At 32.7% G+C, this 21,087-nt stretch overlaps 2 protein-coding genes across 2 annotated transcripts; both read right to left on the bottom strand.

Moving 5' to 3' along the window:
• Positions 1-1,327: 1,327 nt before the first annotated feature.
• LOC105803507 (probable inactive receptor kinase At2g26730) lies at positions 1,328-4,080 on the bottom strand. Its single transcript, XM_012635733.1, has 2 exons — positions 2,787-4,080; positions 1,328-1,899 (listed from the first exon to the last, which is right to left on the bottom strand). The coding sequence occupies exons 1-2, from the start codon at positions 4,078-4,080 to the stop codon at positions 1,328-1,330; spliced, it is 1,866 nt and encodes a 621-aa protein (XP_012491187.1).
• A 6,881-nt stretch (positions 4,081-10,961) lies between these two features.
• On the bottom strand, positions 10,962-15,511 carry LOC105787371 (ubiquitin-conjugating enzyme E2-23 kDa). The gene is made up of 7 exons (XM_012613725.2): positions 15,364-15,511; positions 14,077-14,167; positions 12,620-12,699; positions 11,901-12,015; positions 11,722-11,774; positions 11,488-11,616; positions 10,962-11,328 (listed from the first exon to the last, which is right to left on the bottom strand). The coding sequence occupies exons 2-7, from the start codon at positions 14,118-14,120 to the stop codon at positions 11,192-11,194; spliced, it is 558 nt and encodes a 185-aa protein (XP_012469179.1). The 5' UTR covers positions 14,121-14,167; positions 15,364-15,511; the 3' UTR covers positions 10,962-11,191.
• Between the last annotated feature and the right edge of the window lie 5,576 nt (positions 15,512-21,087).

Genomic DNA, 21,087 nt, shown 5'->3' with positions numbered 1-21,087 from the left:
GGTGGTGAAAAAAAGTTAAAATTAACTTAGAGAATAGATGATAATTATCATGTATGTTCTTTAAGGTTTATTTACTCTAGAGTCCTTAGTATAATATCTAACTAGGTCCTTTTCTATTTTTGCATTATAGTCATTTTAATTTTACTAAATATTTTACTTTTTACTATTGTAGACAACACATAAATTATACATCCAAATCTTTTAAGTATTTCGATCCAAAATTGAATTTTCCAATGCTACTGAAAATTAAATGGTTATAATTTTAACCATATTTGGCTCTATTCCTAATTCTGTCAATACAATTTTTGATGAATTTTTCAAGTTGTCATTTGCTAAACTATTTTGATCAATTAAATGGAAATTTTTACTAAATATTTTCTCAGATTAGTAATATTTATGACACAGAATTTTAAGTGCGTTACAAGCAGTCCAGGGGTTGCCTCCATCTACCAACTCACACTCCTCATTCTCATCCCCCAAATCAGCGATCGAATCAATTCTTGAGCCAAATTTCTTTCTACCAAGATTTTCGAAATTCTTACCATTCGTAATATCTTTCCATATTGGTCTTCTTTTCCTGTGCTTTGTCACGATCCGTGATGGGCCAAAGGCATCCTTTCCGATAGCACTGCTATCCTTCTTTGTGTTAACTTTCTCAAGAATGTGTTGCCCAAAATTTTCCACATTCGATTTCTCCAGCGAGCACACTTCGTTGAAATGGTCGTAGCGTCTAAAGCTAAAAGTATATTGTGGGTAAAGCCCTATATTCCACACGTTGAAGAGCATTCTCAATACAAACTCTCAAGATTAAAGGTTTGCTCAAATCTACAATCGCCTCCATGTGAGTAGAACGACCACTCATACCATTCTTCGTATTGTCATCAACTTTAACAACCTCACCAATGGTGCTACCAATGGCATTCAAAAGGCTTTTCTTATAAAACACACCAGATGAATCAGGAAGCTTGATCTAAGCTATAACCTTAAGCGAGAAAGATTGTAGCATTGAGAAAGAACTTGACCATGGGTACATAGTCAGGTGCTGTCCGAAAACAATCCACGGCCGCTCAAACAAGACTTCAGTGTAATCCCCATCATCCTTCAACTTAACCATTTTTCAAGTCTATCAGTTGGATTGAAGATGATGATTTCTATCCCCAAAGTTTAGAAATAATACTATTTTTGAAACGAAATTTTGTAGAATCAAAGTTACATAAATTGAATCAAATTTTTACTTTTAATTATTTCATGCAAAACATTCAACAAATCCCAAATTCAATCACCACATTTGCCAAGTATTTTTTTTAACACACATTTAATTGTCATGTCATGGATGTGAGCTTGATCTATCTTCTTCACCTTTTAACGTACTGATCATTACAGCAACTTGATTCATGTTAGGCCTTTCATACGGATTGGGATTTATGCATTTGAGTGCTATCTGCAAGAGGTTCAATAACCTCTCTTCACTTGCACCCTGGGAGATCAAGGCCTTGTCAAACACTTCTACAGTCCATTCTTCTGTAACCACTGAATGCACCCATTGAGCCAAATCGATCCCATTAGTGTGAACCGGCTTCCCTGTGAGAAGTTCTAGAAGAATCACCCCAAAACCATAGATGTCAGCTTTAAAGCTGCCATAGGTTGGGGCCGCATGATCCAAAGCATCCTTGCTAGATTGGAAATCGAATGATAGGTCTTGAGTCTGGAACACCATTAGCCCATACTCACTGATACAGGGATCCATGTTTTGATTGAAGAGTATGTTTGTGGATTTCAGGTTACCATGAGCTATTCTATCTTCACCAAGCTCCTCATGCATAAATGCCAATGCCTCACCAACAATGGCCGCAACATTTAATCTGCTTTCCCAGCCGAACGCCTGGCCACTTTGGGATCCTGAATCAACAATGAAACATTCATACGACATATATCTATATACCTATATATAAAAGAAAGGACATAGGCTCTTCCTACATTGACATGTGTCCCATCACCCCTATTTCGTTCTTTTATTATAATATTATTAACATAATTTGATACTATATTTTATAATATTATTAGTTAGTTCAAATATTTAATATTGTTATTTATTCTAATTTAATTTTTATGTACATTTTTATTAAAGAAATACTATTTTAATTTTTTTAAAATCAGCTTCATAAGTTAAAATAAGTGTTTTTTATTATTAAAAACAATATCAACTACTGGAAATTATTATGAGTATTGGAGTTATTAATGACACAAATTTCATTTTCAATTTTAGTCCTTATTTTAAAATTGCAGTTTCAATCTTTCTATTAAAATTACATTTGAGATTTAGTATTTATATTTTAATAACACATAATTTGGTTCTCTACTTTCACAATGGCGTCAATTAATCTAAATAATAAACATCTCAACTATTGTAATTTAAATGATTATATGAATTTCTCTTAATAGCACTTTTGTGGTACAACAAAAAGAAATTATCGTCAAGTCGGAAGGAGTATTTTAAAGAAATATTTAACCTCAACATTTTAACAAAAGTAGTTAAGGGTATCAATTATTTTGAATAAATAATGATATGATGTAGAAGAACTAAATTATATTAAATTAAAATATAAATACTAAATCCTAAGGTTGGTCTAAAATAAATTATGCCTAACATGATCGAATTTACTACAAATTGCTTCTTCATTTAATGTGTTAAAGTGTATGCTGGCTTGCATGGTTTAAGATTTTTTCATCCAAAATTCAAGTTATAAAATCAAAATCTGATGTAGAATTGGTGACAATGAAGTTACCGTGGAGGAGCCTGAAAAGACTGCCATTGGGTTGATATTCATAAACCAAGAGCTTCTCTTGCTGTGAACAATAAAATGCAACTGATGGCAATACACTGGGATGCCTGGTCTGGTCCAACCTCTTCATTCTCCTCTTGAACTCTTCACTATCAACACTCCAATCTTTTATCCTCTTCACTGCCAACGTTGTCACCCCATTATCAAGCATTACCTTGTAAAGGCTTCCATGTTTCCCTTTTCCAAGCAATTCAGCTGGTGCTCGAAGCAGGTCCTCGAATCTTAAACCTTGACCTGTTGGACTTGTAAGCACTACAAGTGATGATAAGGCCACTCCACTCTCCACAGAACTTATTGAATACTCTGATTTATTCTCAGCAATCTTCGATTCATTCGAAGTAGTAGTACTGGTCTTGTAGCTACGCCTGCTAGTGTTTGTTTCCACTGCTTCTTTGTCGTCCTTCGGCTTCATTTTACTCACTAGTTTGAAGGCAACGAATAATACGACAATAAGGCCGAGAACTGCGTAACCGGAGTAGATAAAAAAACGTTTGATCGACGAATGGTTGGATTTCCGTTTCGATGGCGGTGTTGGAGGGCATGGCTTTGAGACTAATTCTCCACAAAGTCCAGGATTACCTGAAAAACTATCAGCAGAGAATCTCCCTTTGACATCAGGAATTGGACCACTGAAGTTATTGTTAGATATGTTTAGCTGCAACAGATGGGAGAAATCAAGATTTGGTACCTCACCAGTAAGTTGATTGTTCTGAGCAAAGAAAGTAATTAGGCCCGAAATTTGAGAGATATCAGGAACTTCACCGGAGAAGTTATTGTTCGATATATCGAACCTCTTTAGATTACTCAACTGCTTTAGAGATTCTGGAAGGTGACCAGATATTTGGTTACCACTTACATAAAGGTGTGTCAAATGTTTGCAATTCCCTATTTCTTCTGATATTGATCCAACAACATTGTTGCTGTGTAGGCTAAGCACTGAAAGGGAACTTGCCTTACAGGCAAAACCAATATCAATAACACCAGTGAGATTTAACTCATCGAGAACGACTTTCTTGACGGATTTTAACAACGTATCGCAGGATACACCGATCCATTTGTCATTGCAAGGGTCTGAACTCATGTTCCAACCCCAACTTTGATCTCTTCCTACATTTCCAGCTGCAAGTTTGTCCATGAATCCCACAAGTGATCGTTTCACTTCTTCATCTTCCGATTTCGAGACATGAAAGAGGAGAAAGATCAAAACGGGTAGTATCCGGACCGAAACTAGGTTCATTCTTGATGAAGAAGCGATGGTTAACAAAAATGAACAGGATAATGTGGATTTGTGTCCTTTATACGAAAGGGTATGCTTCATCATGTGTTGCTGGTACGAACAAATAGAAAATAACAAGGCATTGACCACATTTGATTGCCAAATGGCTGAAATTTCAATGACCATTTGTTAGGTAATAGAAGTAAGTGTCAATAATGGCTGGGGAATGAGCCAAACGACCGAAGTGGCATTTTAAAAATTGACTGCCGGCAAAGTGAAATAGTCAAGAATTTCTGAAGATGCCATGTCTTGCTCAGTTGGCATTTTCAAGCCAATTCTTCTGGTTATTGAAAAGTATTCATCTTTCAACAATAGAATTTTTCAGTGGATAAAATATTGTTCTTTACACACTCAACCGACGCCAATACAAAAAGACTATAATTTGAGGATTAATTTTTATTTAAGTTATAACATGAACATGTGACATATTTAATTAAATAAAAATAAGGTAAATTAAGTTTTTTTTTGGGTACGTTAATAGAATATCATATCATATCATATTTATTTTCTTTGTATATAAAAAAACCTAAGGATCGACTTGTGCTGAAGATCAGACAAACAGACAAGGTTTAATTAAAGTAAACAATTAATGTGGTGATGTGCCCATTAAGAGCTGGTAAGGGAATTCAAAATTGGAAGATTGATTTGATGGCTTCCAAAGAAAGATGAGTGGGTTGATTTGATTAGAGTTTTCTGCAAAAGTTTCAGCCTTTAACACAATAAAGAATCCTTTCAAACATAGGTGAAATTTTAACAATGCTTGTGATATTGAATAAAGAAAAAAATTGAACCCAAATTGAGAAGCAGGATGGAGTCACATTGAAGTACTATAGTTACCTAATTGTTCATATTTCACAAATTACATTTTGTATATAAAATTTTCAAAACATCAACAATTATTTGCAAGTAAGTGAAAAATTGCATGTAAATTATAATTTAAACAAAGATTCTTGAAATTTTAAACAAAGAAGAAAAACCTCCTGGGATTTTTATTTTGGGGAAGAAGAATAGAGGAAGAAAGAAAAGAAGAAGAGAAAATTAATAAAGATATCACTTGTCATAATTCACATAATATAAGTGTTTTTTCTTTAAGCAAACGGTTGGGTTAATTTATGTAACGGAATTATAATTTAAGTATCACATGTCATCTTGTTTGTACGTCTTCTTCACTGGCTTCTCGATAACTTAGAAATAAGAGGTGAAGAAGACAGTGAAGAAGAAAGATGAAGAAGACAGTATGATGGCCAGGGTAGGAAAAAGAAGAAAAGAAAAGGAGAGAAAATGAAAATGAAAAAGAGGTACAAACAGGACAACATGCGGAGCCATGCGAGTGGTCAGCTCTGCCACGTCAACATAAAAGGTGACGGCATTAGGCTTGGGTACCAATATAGTTGATAGAAAAAAAGTTCGAATATCAATTTAGGATAATAAAAAAAATCATAAGTACCAATCTAAGAGAAATAGACAAATTTGAATACCAATTTTATATTTAACTCTAAAAAAAAACTATAATTTAAGGACGAATTTTTCATTTAGAAAAAAAATTGTTTCATTCGTTAGCTACTATTAATATATAATTAGTTTTATGTTATGAAAGAGATCTTATCTTCAACCAAATCTTTTATATAGTCATAAAGGAGAGAAAAGAAAATCCAATTGCTTAAAGTTAAATTTGATGATAAAAATAAGTTTTCCAATATATTAATGTTATATACAAATAAATTATAATAAAGCACTACATATATATAATAGGAGCTGAAGAAGATGTTAATAACTTTGATTCCCAAAAGAAAGCTACCTCAAACATCTATAAATTTTATAAATGAAGCGTATAAAATATGCACTAAGGCACAAATCAATCATCTCAAACCACTGTCTGAGCACACCATATCAAAGTGTCTTCATCCGATATAATGGACAAGATTTTTACTCAAGCAGACCAACAAAGGTATCTTGAGTGCTTTTAAAATAGATATGTGGGGTTTCCTGCTCGCAATTTTACAAAAGATAGGGTTCAATGACCGACAGAGGCAACTTATTATGACCTATCAGATTTTCATAAATGGTAGCTCGACTTAGACTTGGGGATCCCTATCTTTTCTTGTTATGCCAAGATGTGCTTTCCTTGATACTCCTCCACAGACGATTGCTATTTATTCTTTAATGTTGTTGTGGTGCAATTAAGTCCATACTAGCTCCTTTTTGTTTGCCCTCTGGCCTGTCAATTAATCACACAAAAGCCGAACTATTCTTCTGCAATGCAGGCGAAGCAAACAAGAGGCAATGGTTGTTGGACATTGTAGGAGTTAAACAGGTCCACATTCCAGGGAAGTATCTGGGAATTCAATTGGGGCTCGAATAATAAGAAGTTATGTTTCCAGCCGCTATTAGAAAAGTTGCAGAACAAACTTGCTTCTTAGAAATCACTTTGCCTTCCCAAGGTACGAGGCATACGTTATCTTCCTTACCAATTTATACATTTTCTTGTTTCAAGGCCCCGAAATATGTTGTTGAGAAAGTAGACCAATTACTGAGAAGCTTCTGGTGGGGACATGAGCTAAATCAGAAAAAGTTGCATATGGCATACTATTTGTAAACTGAAATGTGAGCATTTCAAAGCTTGAATTGTTGAACGATGCCTTGTTGTTTAAGCAAGCATGGAGAATGCTTATAGAAACCCTTCTAACCTGGCACAAAAAGTATTGTTAAATAAGTGTTCTCCAACAATAAACTCTTACAATGTTGTTCAGAAAGTGTCAGATTCCTAGGTTTGGAAAAGCTTATTAAGAAAGGCGACATATATGCGAAAAATGACTTCATGTCCCAGTAGGGAAAGGAGAGAGATAATTGTAATGCCCAAAATTTTTAATACAATTATTCATGACACTGTTTTGGAAATATGCACAAAAGAATTTTTGAGAAATTGGAATGAGCTTAATAAAGGATTTCTTTTAAAAGAATTAACTAGATACTGAGAAAGGAAATTAGTAAGGATAAATGTGAGTTTAATAATTATTATTTTTGTATAAAGGAGACATGAAGAATTGAAAATCAAGTTTGGATTAAATTGAATGTGTGGATTATTAAAAGGGTATTTTAGAATTTTCTACATGCAATTCGTTTTCACTGAGTGGATCATTTTCCGGTTCCTTATCTATTTGAACTATGACTTTAAGTACATCAATGTATACAAGTCATGCATATATAGTTTATTATCCACTTAGGATTAAGGTATATCATATTATGAACATCACAAGTGAATAAATCCATAAATGGATATAGGATAAATTCAACTTGGGTCTTGTTTGATGTATTATCAATCCAAATAATTATATCTATGTTTTTATCTTTTGGGACTCATCCACTCAAATACCGAAGACAATGTATCTCCCCATCGACTTAATAGATGACATAATAGTCTTTCAATCAGTTTACTCAAATTCGATTATATTACAGACTATTTAGATTATCTACTAATATAAGTTGTATTTTAGCATTATGATCCGACCACATAATGCAACTTAATATTAGTTAAATATTAGATGATCAATGAGCCAATATTTGTTTATATTTTGTTTTGCGTGCAAATACTGTTGAGAACATATACAAACAATATTAATGAATAATGAAATTTTATTTCACTCAATTTGTTTGAAAAATTACAAATACACTACACTTAAGGTATTAAATCTTAACAGTATCTGTGTGCAATGTAGATATGATATAATGCATTATGAAATAGCACATATGTTCACTTGGTTTTGTTTGGAGGGAATGCACTTTTAGTTCAATATATATATCTTGGTTGTGTTTGGCTAGGGCACCTACGGTGCAATATGTACATGGTAGTTTTGTATGAAAATCTCAAGTGTTGGAATCTTATTTTACTAAGTTCTAAAAGTATGAGCATTGGTAAAAGAAATATACAAGTAGATATGTATTGAAACAAGTACGATAATAGCAAGTTAAGAAAATAAGAATTTGATAGTAGGATGCCAGTAGTATGTTAAGAAAGAGGAACATAAATATTGAAATAGTAAGCCTTGTGAAATGAGAAGAAAATGTGAAATTATTGATGGTAACTGCATATAGATTGAAAATAAAATTAAGAATTGAATGGTATAAGAAAATTCTCGTTAAAGGAACAAAAGAGATTAATAGATGATAATCACTCTAATTAAGTTAAACGAATCGTACTTGAGTGTTTGAGTTTTAATAGATTTAAATGAAACAAGATTTTATGTCTATAAAAGACTCAACACTAACATGCTTGTAATCAGGGTGAAGACTTATAGGGATATGAAAATGAGTTCATATGCAATTGTGTTAGGGAATAATTGTTACATGCTTATAATATGTAATGACATTAGGTATGTGTGAGCTATATGGAAGTTTGTTGGTGAAAATTGTCTTTTAATTGGTTATATGAATAAGTAAGGCATAATATGAAGATATTCATTTTGTTTATTGATGATTTGTTGTTTCTAATTTATTGTTTAATAACATGCTTTTAATGTAGAAACATATGTGGTATTGTTGGACATTGATGTGCACCACAATGCTTTAAAAAAGCTCAATGTGCAAATGTTGTTCCGTCGCAAGTTATAGGGGTTTGAGTTTGGTTCTTCATGTAGAGCAACATCACACTCAGAGATCTCAGCTGATTGAATGATTTGTAATTCCTTTTCGGCCTTTTTAATAGTCATGACATGTACTTAGGCCTTAATTTTGTCTTTTGGGGGTGCTTGACTTGGATTTAAATGTTATTTTTGGTTATTTGGCATATTTAGTACATGTTTGACACTTCTGGTAATTTTGATGCACTAATTTTGATAATTTGTTAAGAGACTTTGATGTTATATGTGCATGTTGATTCAAGTTACTTTTTAATTACCATAGAGGTTAAAATTTGATTTAAAGTATGTTTGACCATGAATATGCATGTTATACACATGTTTTGATATGTCAATTTTGTTAGTATTAGTTTGGTCTATGTTATGTATGTTCAAGTATGGTTTAGAGTAAGCTTGGAAAACTTGAAATGATCAATTTTCTATATTTCTGGTGTGAAGTACTCAAGTAGCAGAATCACATAATTGGCTATAGGTACCCAAACCTCAAATTCCAATACTTGCAAAGTCAATAGCTAAACTTGTGAAATAGGGGTGACAAGTAGCATCAAGTATTGGTATGTGTACCAAGTTCTTGTTTAGTTCAGGCCCATCAGTCTCTATAATGTGCTATACAATGTGGTTGCTAAGACAGTGGTTAATAGATTGAGACCAGTTACGGTGAAACTCATACAGCCTAACCAAGTGAGTTTCATTGCTAGAAGGCACATTGCTAATAACATCCTTATTGCTCAGGAGATCATCTATGCCATGCGGACTTGTAAAGGTAAAAACAAATGGATGGCATTAAAGTCAACCTAGAGAAAGCTTACAACCGTATCCGGTGGGATTTTTTGAGGACACTTTTCTTGAAGCAGGACTTCCTAATTCTCTTACTTAAGTAATCATGCATTGTATTTCCACGACTTCTATGCAGATTATTTGGAACGAAAAGATTACGGATACTTTCAAACCTTCTAGGGGTGTGCGTCAAGGAGATACCATTCCTCTATATCTTCTTTTTCTTGGGATGGAGCAGTTAGGACATCTAATAGAGAAGGCGGTGACTATTTCTTTATGGACTCCCATTAAACTTTTTCGTCGAAACCCACCTATATCTCATTTTTGTTTTTGCAGATAACTTGGTTCTCTTCTGCAAGGCAAACTTGTTGCACGCAGAAGTCGTTAGTGACATATTGGGTGTCTTTTCCAAACATTCGGACCATAAAGCGAGTTCGTATCAAAATTCACATTTTTTCTCCAATAATGATGTTGGAATTGTGCCAATGTTATCAGTAAGAAGTTTGGTTTCACACAGGTTGAGGACCTGGCAGCCTCTTTTTAGTTCACTATTGAGAAACTGTACCGAGAGTTGAATGAATGAGATACTAGGACGTTGTCTATCATCAGACGAGTTACCTTAATGAAGGTGATTCTTTTGGCTATTCCCAATTATTTTATGAGCTTTGCATTAATCCCAATTTCAATTTGTAATGAGATTGGCAAAATAGATAGAGCTTTCATTTGGGGTTCTAGCTCGGACGGAAGGAAGTCGGCACTTAAGAGTTGGAGTAAATGGAAATGGCGGCCTAGGGATAAGAAGATTACGGGATCAAAATAAAACCATTTTGTTAAGACTTGGTTTTGACCTTTTAATCGAGGTGGATACCCTTTGGTTTTGGGTCCTGAGATGCAAATATAATGTACAAGGACTTCGCCCAGTTAGTATCTCTCGGAGTTCACATTTGGCCATCCTCTCGAATGTTAGGAGAAAGGTGATTCAAGGGGTTCATTGATTAGTTGGAAATGGTAATTTGATTACCTTATGGAATTATCCTTAGGTGACTGAAGTGGAATCTCTGATAGGTTGTGAACCTATGAGGGAGGACATGTTACTCAAGGATAGTCAGTTCTAATGGAGACTGGGATTGGCATTTTTGAACTTGGTGCTGCCGCATAACATTGTTACTAAGGTTGCTGGTATTTTACCTCCTAGTGATGCAGGGGAAGATCGTCTAGCTTGGTCTTGGTCTACGTATGGAGTTTTTTCGGCCTCAGCCACCTATAAAACCATGGCAAGGAGTCAACTGGGAGAGGAAGATTCAGTTTCGGACTTATTTGGAGGTGTACAGTACCAGAACGGGCAAGACATTTTCTATGGATGGTTTTCAAAGACCGTCTCCTAATTTTTATGCCGTTGGTAGAATTTATCTAAAAGCTTTGCTGATGATGGGAGAGAAAATTTCTCATAAAATATATTAAAATAATCTTCCAGTACATTATCTACCAGGAATAATAATAGTAATGTATCTGATTTTATGTACCAATTGTTGTTATGTCCATTGTCCTTTTGTAGGCACTAATGTTTTGAAAAATCACTTATCACTTCTAATTTTCTATTATGCTGCTGATAGCAATGAAGTGGGTTCATCTTTGCTTCCATTAGGACTTCCAAGGCATTTTTATGGATCTGCACGTCCATCAATTTCATCATCACTAGAACAGGTTTCCTCATCGGTTACATCTTCATCGTCATCGGTCTCCTCACCAGCTGTTGGTTTCATGATATCTTCCTTCTTCGCATATAGCTCACAGAATTCTGTTTTCCAAGAAGACAGAAGATAACATTGCTCAGCCCTGGAAAGGAATATTCAATGTACAACCACCCTACCTTTCTTACAAACATCTTGGGTACAAACGTCTTATGCTAAGGATGCATAACCAAAAAAAACCATATCACAAGTTCTAGAATCTTTACCTTTTACTTTCTGATCATATTGTTTTCGATCTTTCATCATCAATGATGCTGCATCCCTGTTTAGGGGGTGTGATGGGTTTGGATAAAGCAAGAGCTGTGGAAGAAAAACTTCAAAAATGTTTAAAAGATCTGCAAAAAAAAGGAAATCAATTCACAAGGGCATTCATCAATTAAGGAAATTAATAATGTGGAATGTCGCTTGTTAGTAACCGATAGAAGTAAACTGATGCATACCGAACATTGGACTCCACGACTGGTTAATAACATCCAAGCATACAGAACCAGACCTGAAATTCATTTAATATAGAAAAATTCAAGTTGCGTAAGAACTTTGAACAACAATTATCATGGTGAAATATTCAGTGAAATATTGCAATCCATGAGAATCAAGTTTGAAATTATAAATTGCTCACGTTTCATCGACATTTGGGTGAAGTATCTTATTCACGAATCTAATAGAAGGAGACTTGTAAGGATAGGCATCTGGAAGCTCAACCCGGATTTTCCAAACTCCACCTTCATACAGACCTATTGCAGTTGATGAAGTTAAGGATATTTAAGAAAGAAAAAAATGGATTCAGAACAAGGACATCCAAACTGTGTTGCTCAAATTTCTCACTTTCTGAAAGTGCCAGTGTTTGACACCCATGACATATACATATCGAGACATGAATATGGGAATATGACTTTTCAAGAACCCTCCATATGGAAATAACTTCTAAAAAATTGAACATGTCTTGACAAATACATACCCATATCTTACACATAGGCCCTAGTGCAAGCAACACAGTTTCCAAAGGAAACAATGTTTGACCAGACGATAAAAGAATAAGAGACAGAAAACTCACCAAGCACAAAAAGGTTTAGGAAATCAAATTCCTTCTACGTAAAAGGGAAAGAGTAAGAGAGAGAGAAGAGGTATATGTGTGTATGAAAGAGAAACAGCCCCTTATTGTATAATAGTTTAATCAAATTAACAATCTATTCTCAAATTGATAAGCATGTATAATGCTATGGAACAATCCCTTCAGTGCTGTCAGGCAGTAATTACATGAACATAAAAATATTATCAAGACGGATCATATCAAATGCATAACTGGAGAACCTATATTGAACAGATTAGAAAACATACTTTCTTTGGGACCATGAAATCCCACAATGAATTCGTTGAGTATATCATTTATTGTTTCCACAACATAATCATTCATCATCCTGGATAAAATGAATAGGAGAGAAGTGACAAAGAGATGGAAAACTCATTAGCAACTCAGATTAAAAATCCCAAAATTTCAGAAACAGTTGACAAATTCAGTAAAGCTTTCAGAGAAATGAAATGGGAAAAGTAGTAACATAGTTAAATAAAGTGGAAACAGGAACAGATCTCTCTCTTGAATCTGTTCATTAATGACCATGACACAATAGAGTAGCACATGAGAATTTAATGAATAATGGACATTAATGACCATGACCCTCTAATGCTCTAATATCCCTTCCTCTCTTCCCTTCTTTTGGATAAGTAAAATTTTATTTATCCGAAGTAAGCAAAGTTTTGCTTCAAAGTTTGACAATGGTTACATAACCACTCACAAAAGAGTACATTAGCTAATACATTACATTCAAATACCCATTATTCCCCAATCAACAATCAACAAGGCATTAAGTTGATCAGTAAATTTGCTGTGAGAAGGCAGCCTGTCTCTAACACTATAAGTGATCAATCAAAATAGCTCCATTGGTGATCAGGCCATTCCTCCCTTTCTCTCTCTCTCTCTAAGGGAGCAGTTGATTTTATAATAATTTTTTTCATAATTACTTTGCTTAAGCTTCCCTACTTGAAATGAGAGAATCTCACATCTCAAAGAATCTTGTGTCCTAAAATTGTCAGATAAACCACATCAAAGCAATCAACAGATTACTACAAAGTAAAAGTTGTGCTCTCCCTTGAAACTAAGGAGGTAAAATATGTCAACTAAAATAAACCATCAATGTACTCATTTCCCTTGAAAAACAAGTGCAGAAGTAATTTTATGCAGTTATGATGCAGTCTACAGACTTCTTCATGATAATCTTCAAACATGAATCGATACTGGCACCGCCTTTTAATAGTTGCCACCACTGCTGAAAGACCTTAATACAACCCACAACTTAAAAACATAACAAGATGAAAAGAGTTCATGTTAACCTATTCCAGCATTGTGTAGTCTGCCAGTCTCTTTATTAACCTATTCCACACACAGTCAAATCATCGGACAATAAATGTGTCAATTAAACAAATTCAATTAGTATTACCATCTTTGCTACAAACATCTAATCATGATGCAACCCTGTAAGGCTTATGGTTCAAAACATCCCATCTTATCCATATCACTTGTTATTTGATCAAGTCAGCTGGATAGTTCCTCAACGACACTAACCTCTAGCCCCTCCTAACGAAATTGAAAAGAATAATGCTAAAACCACCTTAATAAAGCCCCATTACCTAGGCAAAACATTTACAGACTATCCTCCACAACATGAAAAGAGAAAGAGATCAAATCATGTGAACAAAGGCAGCAACAAACAAGATGTAAACATGAAAGAGAAACTTACAACTTCATTACATCCATTTCTCTCCTCTTGCTTTGGGAAGACATTTTATCTGATATAATTAATCTAAAGTGCCTGCCAAACTTTCAACAGTCTGCAAAATAAAATTTAAGTTTAACACTTCTATTTTCTAGAATCTCTTATCTATAAATCTGTGTAGGACAAACTCAATAGATATGGGTGAAAAAAGCTAAAGTTTATGAAACCTCAGATTTTATGCAGTTCACCAAAAATAAATGTTAATGCACATTATAAAAAAAGTATAAATTTGAGAGAAGTAAAACCAACCAAATAAACCACATTACTGTTAGTGCAGACTATACATGGAAATTAACTTTTCTTAGTGTTCAATGTAGGATAGTGAGTTCGGATATTTGACCTATATAGCAATGCCTAGAAAGACCCACTAAAGACTTAAACAGATATTAGAAAAAGAAATTATCCAAATTTCTTTATTTGATGCTTATGTTCATTCAACCATTTCTCAGTTATGCAGGACCTCAACCTCTAGATATGACTAATTTAATTCACTTACTCTTAATCCTACTACTATTTCAGAAATAGCAAGCCCAAAGCATACTGAAATCAACATAAAAGCTGGAAGCTTGTCTTGTACATCAAAATTTTCACCTTTTCTACAAAGCACACCGCACCTATGAGAAGAAAAAATATATTTTCTATCATTCTATTTTTCTACTCTTCGAATTTTTCAATCTTTCCAATTTTCTTTCCACTTTACCGAGCAAAGCCTAAATGACTTCCTACTGACATACAACTTATTAAACCCACCTAATGCATCAACAACTTTACTATTCTTCTAACGTTGATTCATGAATTAATATAGAATCCTACAATGAATCATTACTTACATAACAAATACGAACTATTAACATAAAAGTAACTAAAATGGCTTAACTTGTACAATATTTGATTTGAAAAATTTTATGCATCAACCCTTACATCACACATTGTCATTGGAACACTACAAATAGGAATCTCTCTGATCCTTAATAAATACCACTCAATACACAGTCAAACAGAGACAAAAAGAAAATCTCAATGAAACTCCGTTATCAATGGTACTTTCTTAAAAAATATACGACCAAATCCATCATCCTTGAACCGTTTCATACTTAAAATCCTAAAAAAAACGTAATTAATCTAAGACCCATCTCCAAATGGGTCTCCGAAAATGAAACGACCAACAAAATGGTTTTCCATGTTTGATCACTTGAAGGAATAAAAGTAGAAGAAAACCGAGAAATGAAAAATGGAGCCAGGGTATGTTACGTTTTAGCAAAGGGTATGTTTATCCAGAAATATCTGAGGAAGAAGGTTGGGTTAAATGGTAATCGTCCTATAAACAGAGAAACCAACAGGAGGAAATAAGAAACAGAAACAAGAGAGAATGGAAAAAGAAGAAATACAAAGGGTGAATGTCATGTTTACGTGTTGGATTGAAGTTCTAATTACGTGGCATGCGTGTTTTGCGCTTCGCTAATTTATCAATGGCTTAAGCCTTACGGATTAAACCCCTCCTACTTTTTCAAAATTACTCAATTGATATTTGAATTACTCGAATGCATAAAAAAAATTCACCTTCAAAGAAAAATATTTAAATTTATTTAAAAAATCATAAAAAAATTACAAAATATTTAGAAATAAAGAAAAAATTTATATTTTTTATAAAATATTAAAAAAAATATTATAAATATTATAAATTCAAGTAGAGGAAAGATCAGTGAATGAATTGATAGAAGCTAACGAAGTTTTTTGCACTAGAACATTTGTAAGGGTGACTTATGTGAGGAGTGTTACATGCATGCATACATATATACACTATACATTATTACAAACAGTGACAAGGAAAAAACCAAGATGAATTAAATGATGCATGTTGTTGTTGTAACACCCGTCTCGATCGCCGAATCCGAGCAATAGGATGTCATATTCGTCGCCGGAGCAACTATGATAAATATATTTCAACTTTAAGCCATTGTAAGATTTAATTCAATCAAACAAACATTAATCACTATAATCAACCATTTACGGGATTTATACGCGTTCACAAAAGCTCCAAGAACCAATCCGAGGTTGAACATGAACCAAACATCCATCATATGATACCAAATTCAACAGGAGCGTTCACTTAAGAACAAACCAAATTAGACTCAACTAGGTACATGCCAACTTAGAATAAAAACAGAATATGCAAACGTTGACAAGTTCGAGATTGTTGACTGGATGTTAAAGTCGTAGTTCAAATGTCTTGAATTATACATAACCTGCGCACGAAAAACAAACCATATGTTGAGCAATGGAACTCGGTAATATTTTTATGATTCAAATAATAAAATTACAAGTTAAGAAAATTGTAACATCCAACTAGTATGTCATTCATATCAAGTGTCAAACCAATTCATTTAGCATTGCAATAGAAGTCATCAATTTCATTTACATGCCAACACCTATTATAAAGCCTTTTTAAAACTCAATACTGATCATGAATCAAACATTTATATCATTAACATTATAACAATCAATTCCATGTTCATTCCACAACAATAAACCATTTAAGTCTTTTTCTGGATTCAGTCAACTCATTCGTATTCATTTCAACCTCCCCAAAACTCGTTTCCAATTTATTCACACAAAAGTTCATGTATTTCCTTTATCATGATCCACATATATATATGTACAATTGCTTCCATAGCATTATACTATTTCATTTCGATATCTTTTTCAAGTCACTAACTCATATCAATTTCACATAACTCATTTCATTATCATATTTATTATCAATCTATTTCATTACATTGTTAAGTTTCTAATTCCAATTATAATATCAAGCCCGATAGAAACATTCCACATATCATATCCTAAATTTGATCGTATTTGCATACTGCACCACATACATTGTTCTTATTGTATGACAATGATTTCATCACAATTCTATGCAATACATATATTCACACTCAATTTCAAAATCACAATTCAATTAATCATCAACACATAATACCTCATTATAAATGTATCTTATGAATCATCTTAAATATGAACAAATAACTAGTTAGAAATATATCATATTAACATGTCATTTCACAAATTGAATCGTTGAATTCATCACAGTATCATACTAGCCTTTCGGACTTATTAATTCAGTTTACAAATTTCTTTCACATTAACAATTCTTTTCATTATAATTATAATTTTTTACATATTAAATCCTTATTAACTTGACTTGGACACGAACAGATACACAAATCCAACCAACACCCAATTTGGCACCCGGTGCCTCATCGGATAATTTCCAAAGAAAATAGATTGCGCCCAGCGCTTATCAGTATGACCGAAGTAAATATTGTGCCCAACACTCATCGACACGTAGTCAAAGTAACCATTTGGCACCCAGTGCCTCATCAGAAGATCCGAAGTAATTAGTTTGCGCCCAGCGCTAATTGAAACGTCCGAAGTAAAATGTGTCCAGCGCTAATCGACATATAGTCGAAATAACTCCACCCGGGCAATTAATAGGGTAATCATTTATTCAATTCCCTTATAAGTTCAATTCTCATTCTATTGATCTCAATATCATCAATTTATCACTCATGATTTCATTTCATACATAACATAGCATACCATTTCAATTCCAAACCAATTTCACTATTTCATTTAGTTTTAATATTTTCACTTTTATTCAATTTAAGCATCTACCTCAACAATAAATTAAATTTATACCAATATGATTTGATCAATCGTAATAAACTATTAATTCATTTTATAACTCTTCTATTATTTTTCTCCTCCTTCACTTCATTCCAGTTTCTTTATTTACAAGCATTTATACAAGAATCTTTAGCCTTAGTATGACACGCTTTTATGTAACATGAATTATCTTTTCACTATTTATACATACACTTTTAAAAATTTGTCTTCTTGAGTAGTAGTCACTAAAATATTTATATCTGGACCTACAAAATTCGAAATTAAGATCCGCTTTTTATTTTTGAAACTAGACCCCATGAACTTTTTACCATAAAGTTTCAGAATTTATTTCTTGGTAGATTAATACTAGTTTTTTTTTTAAACCTCCGTTGTTCTGCTGCTAGGTAGTTCCGACTCTTCTTCACTAAAAATTAAATATCTTTCAGTAAAAGTCTCAAATTATGTTGTCATTTGTTTGCTTTGAAAATAAACTCATTAAGGTTTTAGGCATATAAATTTCATCACCTAAAAATTTTTGTACAATTTATAATGATTTTTCAAGTTTAGAACAATTGAACCCGAAATCATTCTGACATTGTCTCATAAAAAGTATTATATCTCATAATCTACAATTTCATTACTTTTACCGTTGCTTTTGTGTAAAACTAGACTCAATAGGCTTTAATTTCATGTTTGATTCAACCTCTAACTCGCTTCTTACAATTTTTTGGTAATTTTTCCAAGTTGTAATATCATTGTTGTCCATAAAATGTTTAGTTAAACAATTTGCTCTTCCATGATTTGAGTAAGTTCTTCTCATTTTATTATTTAACATAATACATCCCAACCAAATTCAATGCCAATACATATAATCACTAAGTTACACAAATTTTCATTGCTGTTCAAATTAGTCCTCTAGTCCAATAATCAATCTCAAATATGACATTTTAAACTCAAATAATTATTTTCAATTTCCTCGATATCATACCTTGCATATTGCATAACAAATAAATATGTAACAAATATAATTATTCAATTTATAGAAATAAAAACATACATGAATTAACTTAGTAAATTCCATATGAACTTATCTGGTGAAATAGTAACCAAACGAGCTTTTAAGGACTATTCGACAATTTTTGTTTTTCTGCTATTAGCCTCGATTTGGTTCAATTCTTGATCTATATAATAATTGAGTTTAAGTTGTCAATTCCAAACATCTCATATCATCCTATTATAAGCATGCATCAGCTCAATTTTATTTTTCAAATATCCCTTAAATTTTTACATTTTATTTAATTTAGTCCCCAACACCAAAATAGTCATATCTTTCAAATTTGAGCTTCGTTTTCTAATCTAATTTCAATCTCGTCCTTTATAAACTCTCTACTATCTATTTTTGTCAAATTCTCATATCAGCGTTACAAATAATTCATTTTAGTCCTTATGTTACAAAACTAACATTTAAACTTTACAAACAAATTATTATTTTTATATCTAAGCTCAAAATCTAACAATTTAACACTGAAAACTTTAAGAAATCATCAATAACAACTATTGAAAACTTTAACTATTTTACAAAATAATACAGAAACTAACTAAATCAAACTTTCACGATATTAAAACATAAATTTTACAAAAAAAAACAGAAAATACCTTACCAATCGAAGGGTTATTTGAAACCTCCTCCTCCTCTTAAACATTCGGTCAAACAAAGAAAATTGAAAAAAATTATAAATATCATCTCTTTTCTTTTACTTTTATTTTTTCTTATATATTAAATTTATTAAAAAATACACCTGCCAATCGTCCATCATCATTAAAACCCACTTAGTAAACAAGAACAATGGTTTAATAACCATTGTGGTCCTCAAGCCTTTTATAAATTAGAGTTCTATAATATTTAAACTATTTACGATTTAGTCTCTGAACCTTAATTAATAACTAATTCGCCAAATTACAAATCTAAAATTCAATTCACTTATAAAATAATTCCGTAAATATTTAATAATAATATTTACGAGCTCGATTTATAGAAATAGAGTCTTGACACTATTTTTTTTTATATCACTAACTTTCGAGTTGTTACAGTTGCACTGCAGGTAATTTCTTCCAAACAATTAAGAAGAATAAAAGGCGTGTAATTTTCTCAGTTTGCATGTATAACATTAAGCATCTTCTCCACTGAAGTATATGAAGTCAATGACAAGGAGTATGAAGAGTATAAACATGACAAAGACAACGCATTTAAGCTCGGAAGGGAATTGCTATGGCAGCTACAATGACCCTCACTTTTTATAATATTTCTGAAGTTTGGGTACAATTTGGTTTGATATATAAAGTTAGTAAGAAAATATTAAATGTAAATCGGAGAAGAAAGATAAAGTAAAATTAAGGAAACATTGAGTTGATTATGATCGGCTTTGACGTATTAGAGAGATGCTGTAATAGGATATGATAATTTTATAAATTTTTTCAGGATTTTATAATTTTCTTTTACAAATTTTTATAATTTTTTAGGATATTTTATAATTTTTGCAATTTTATATTTCTTTCTATTTTTAAATACTTTTCCATAAACAATAAATTTTAATAGTTTTATAACTTTTATAACTTTATTTATTTTATTTTTTATCTTTTATCATATGTCATATGTCACACCGTGATTATAACACATAACAAAAAAATATTGGATGTTATTGAAAAACCTTAATTTACCGCTCAACCAAAATTTCATTTTCATGTTTTTCATTTTAACTTGCACAAATTTATTATCTTCATCCATCAGTTATATATTTATATTATGGATCTATGGTGCGAGCTCATCAGATTTCTTAACCCATCACGCTGATGGTGCTCGACAGCCCACTGTACTATGGAGAGATCATGCCTGATGATCCGTCATTGCCTATGGAGGCCACAGACGAAAAACCTTGCTACCTCAGACATGTCTTCCTCTTATATCCTTGCCTTGAGCATGTTATTCGAGTGTCAAGCACCTAAGTCTTAGGCTCCCTTAGGTAGCTTTCTCAAAACTCTGTTTTCATTATTTGCAAGAGATTCTTTGTTCATGTGGGTGCCATTGGAGGAGATTCCTTGATATTGGTCTAAACGAATTAAATGTGGACATACTTCTTGAGACGAAGCTTCCGTCCACATGCCCATCGAAGGGTTGCATGCTTTGAGGGCTGGTGCACATCTACTTTTCTTCCTTGCCTCATTATTCACATCCTCAAATCAAGTCTGCTTTCGAGTTCCTTGCTAACCATGTTCTAGTAATGTTGTTTAGGTGACAAACTGTGTTACGAA

The sequence above is a fragment of the Gossypium raimondii genome, chromosome 7, assembly GCF_025698545.1.
Source record: "Gossypium raimondii isolate GPD5lz chromosome 7, ASM2569854v1, whole genome shotgun sequence".
Lineage (NCBI taxonomy): Eukaryota > Viridiplantae > Streptophyta > Magnoliopsida > Malvales > Malvaceae > Gossypium > Gossypium raimondii.
Note: the sequence above shows the minus strand (reverse complement) of the source record. Positions and strands in the feature narration are given on the sequence as shown.

Coding starts and splice junctions, on each gene's coding strand:
- LOC105787371 (XM_012613725.2), bottom strand. CDS start 14,120: ATGTCTTCCCAAAGCAAGAGGAGAGAAATGGATGTAATGAAGTT. Junction 12,700..14,076: donor GAAATGGATGTAATGAAGTT/GTAAGTTTCTCT, acceptor CATTTTATCCAG/GATGATGAATGATTATGTTG. Junction 11,617..11,721: donor GTCGTGGAGTCCAATGTTCG/GTATGCATCAGT, acceptor TTTTTTTTGCAG/ATCTTTTAAACATTTTTGAA.
- LOC105803507 (XM_012635733.1), bottom strand. CDS start 4,080: ATGAACCTAGTTTCGGTCCGGATACTACCCGTTTTGATCTTTCTCCTC. Junction 1,900..2,786: donor TCTTTTCAGGCTCCTCCACG/GTAACTTCATTG, acceptor TTGTTGATTCAG/GATCCCAAAGTGGCCAGGCG.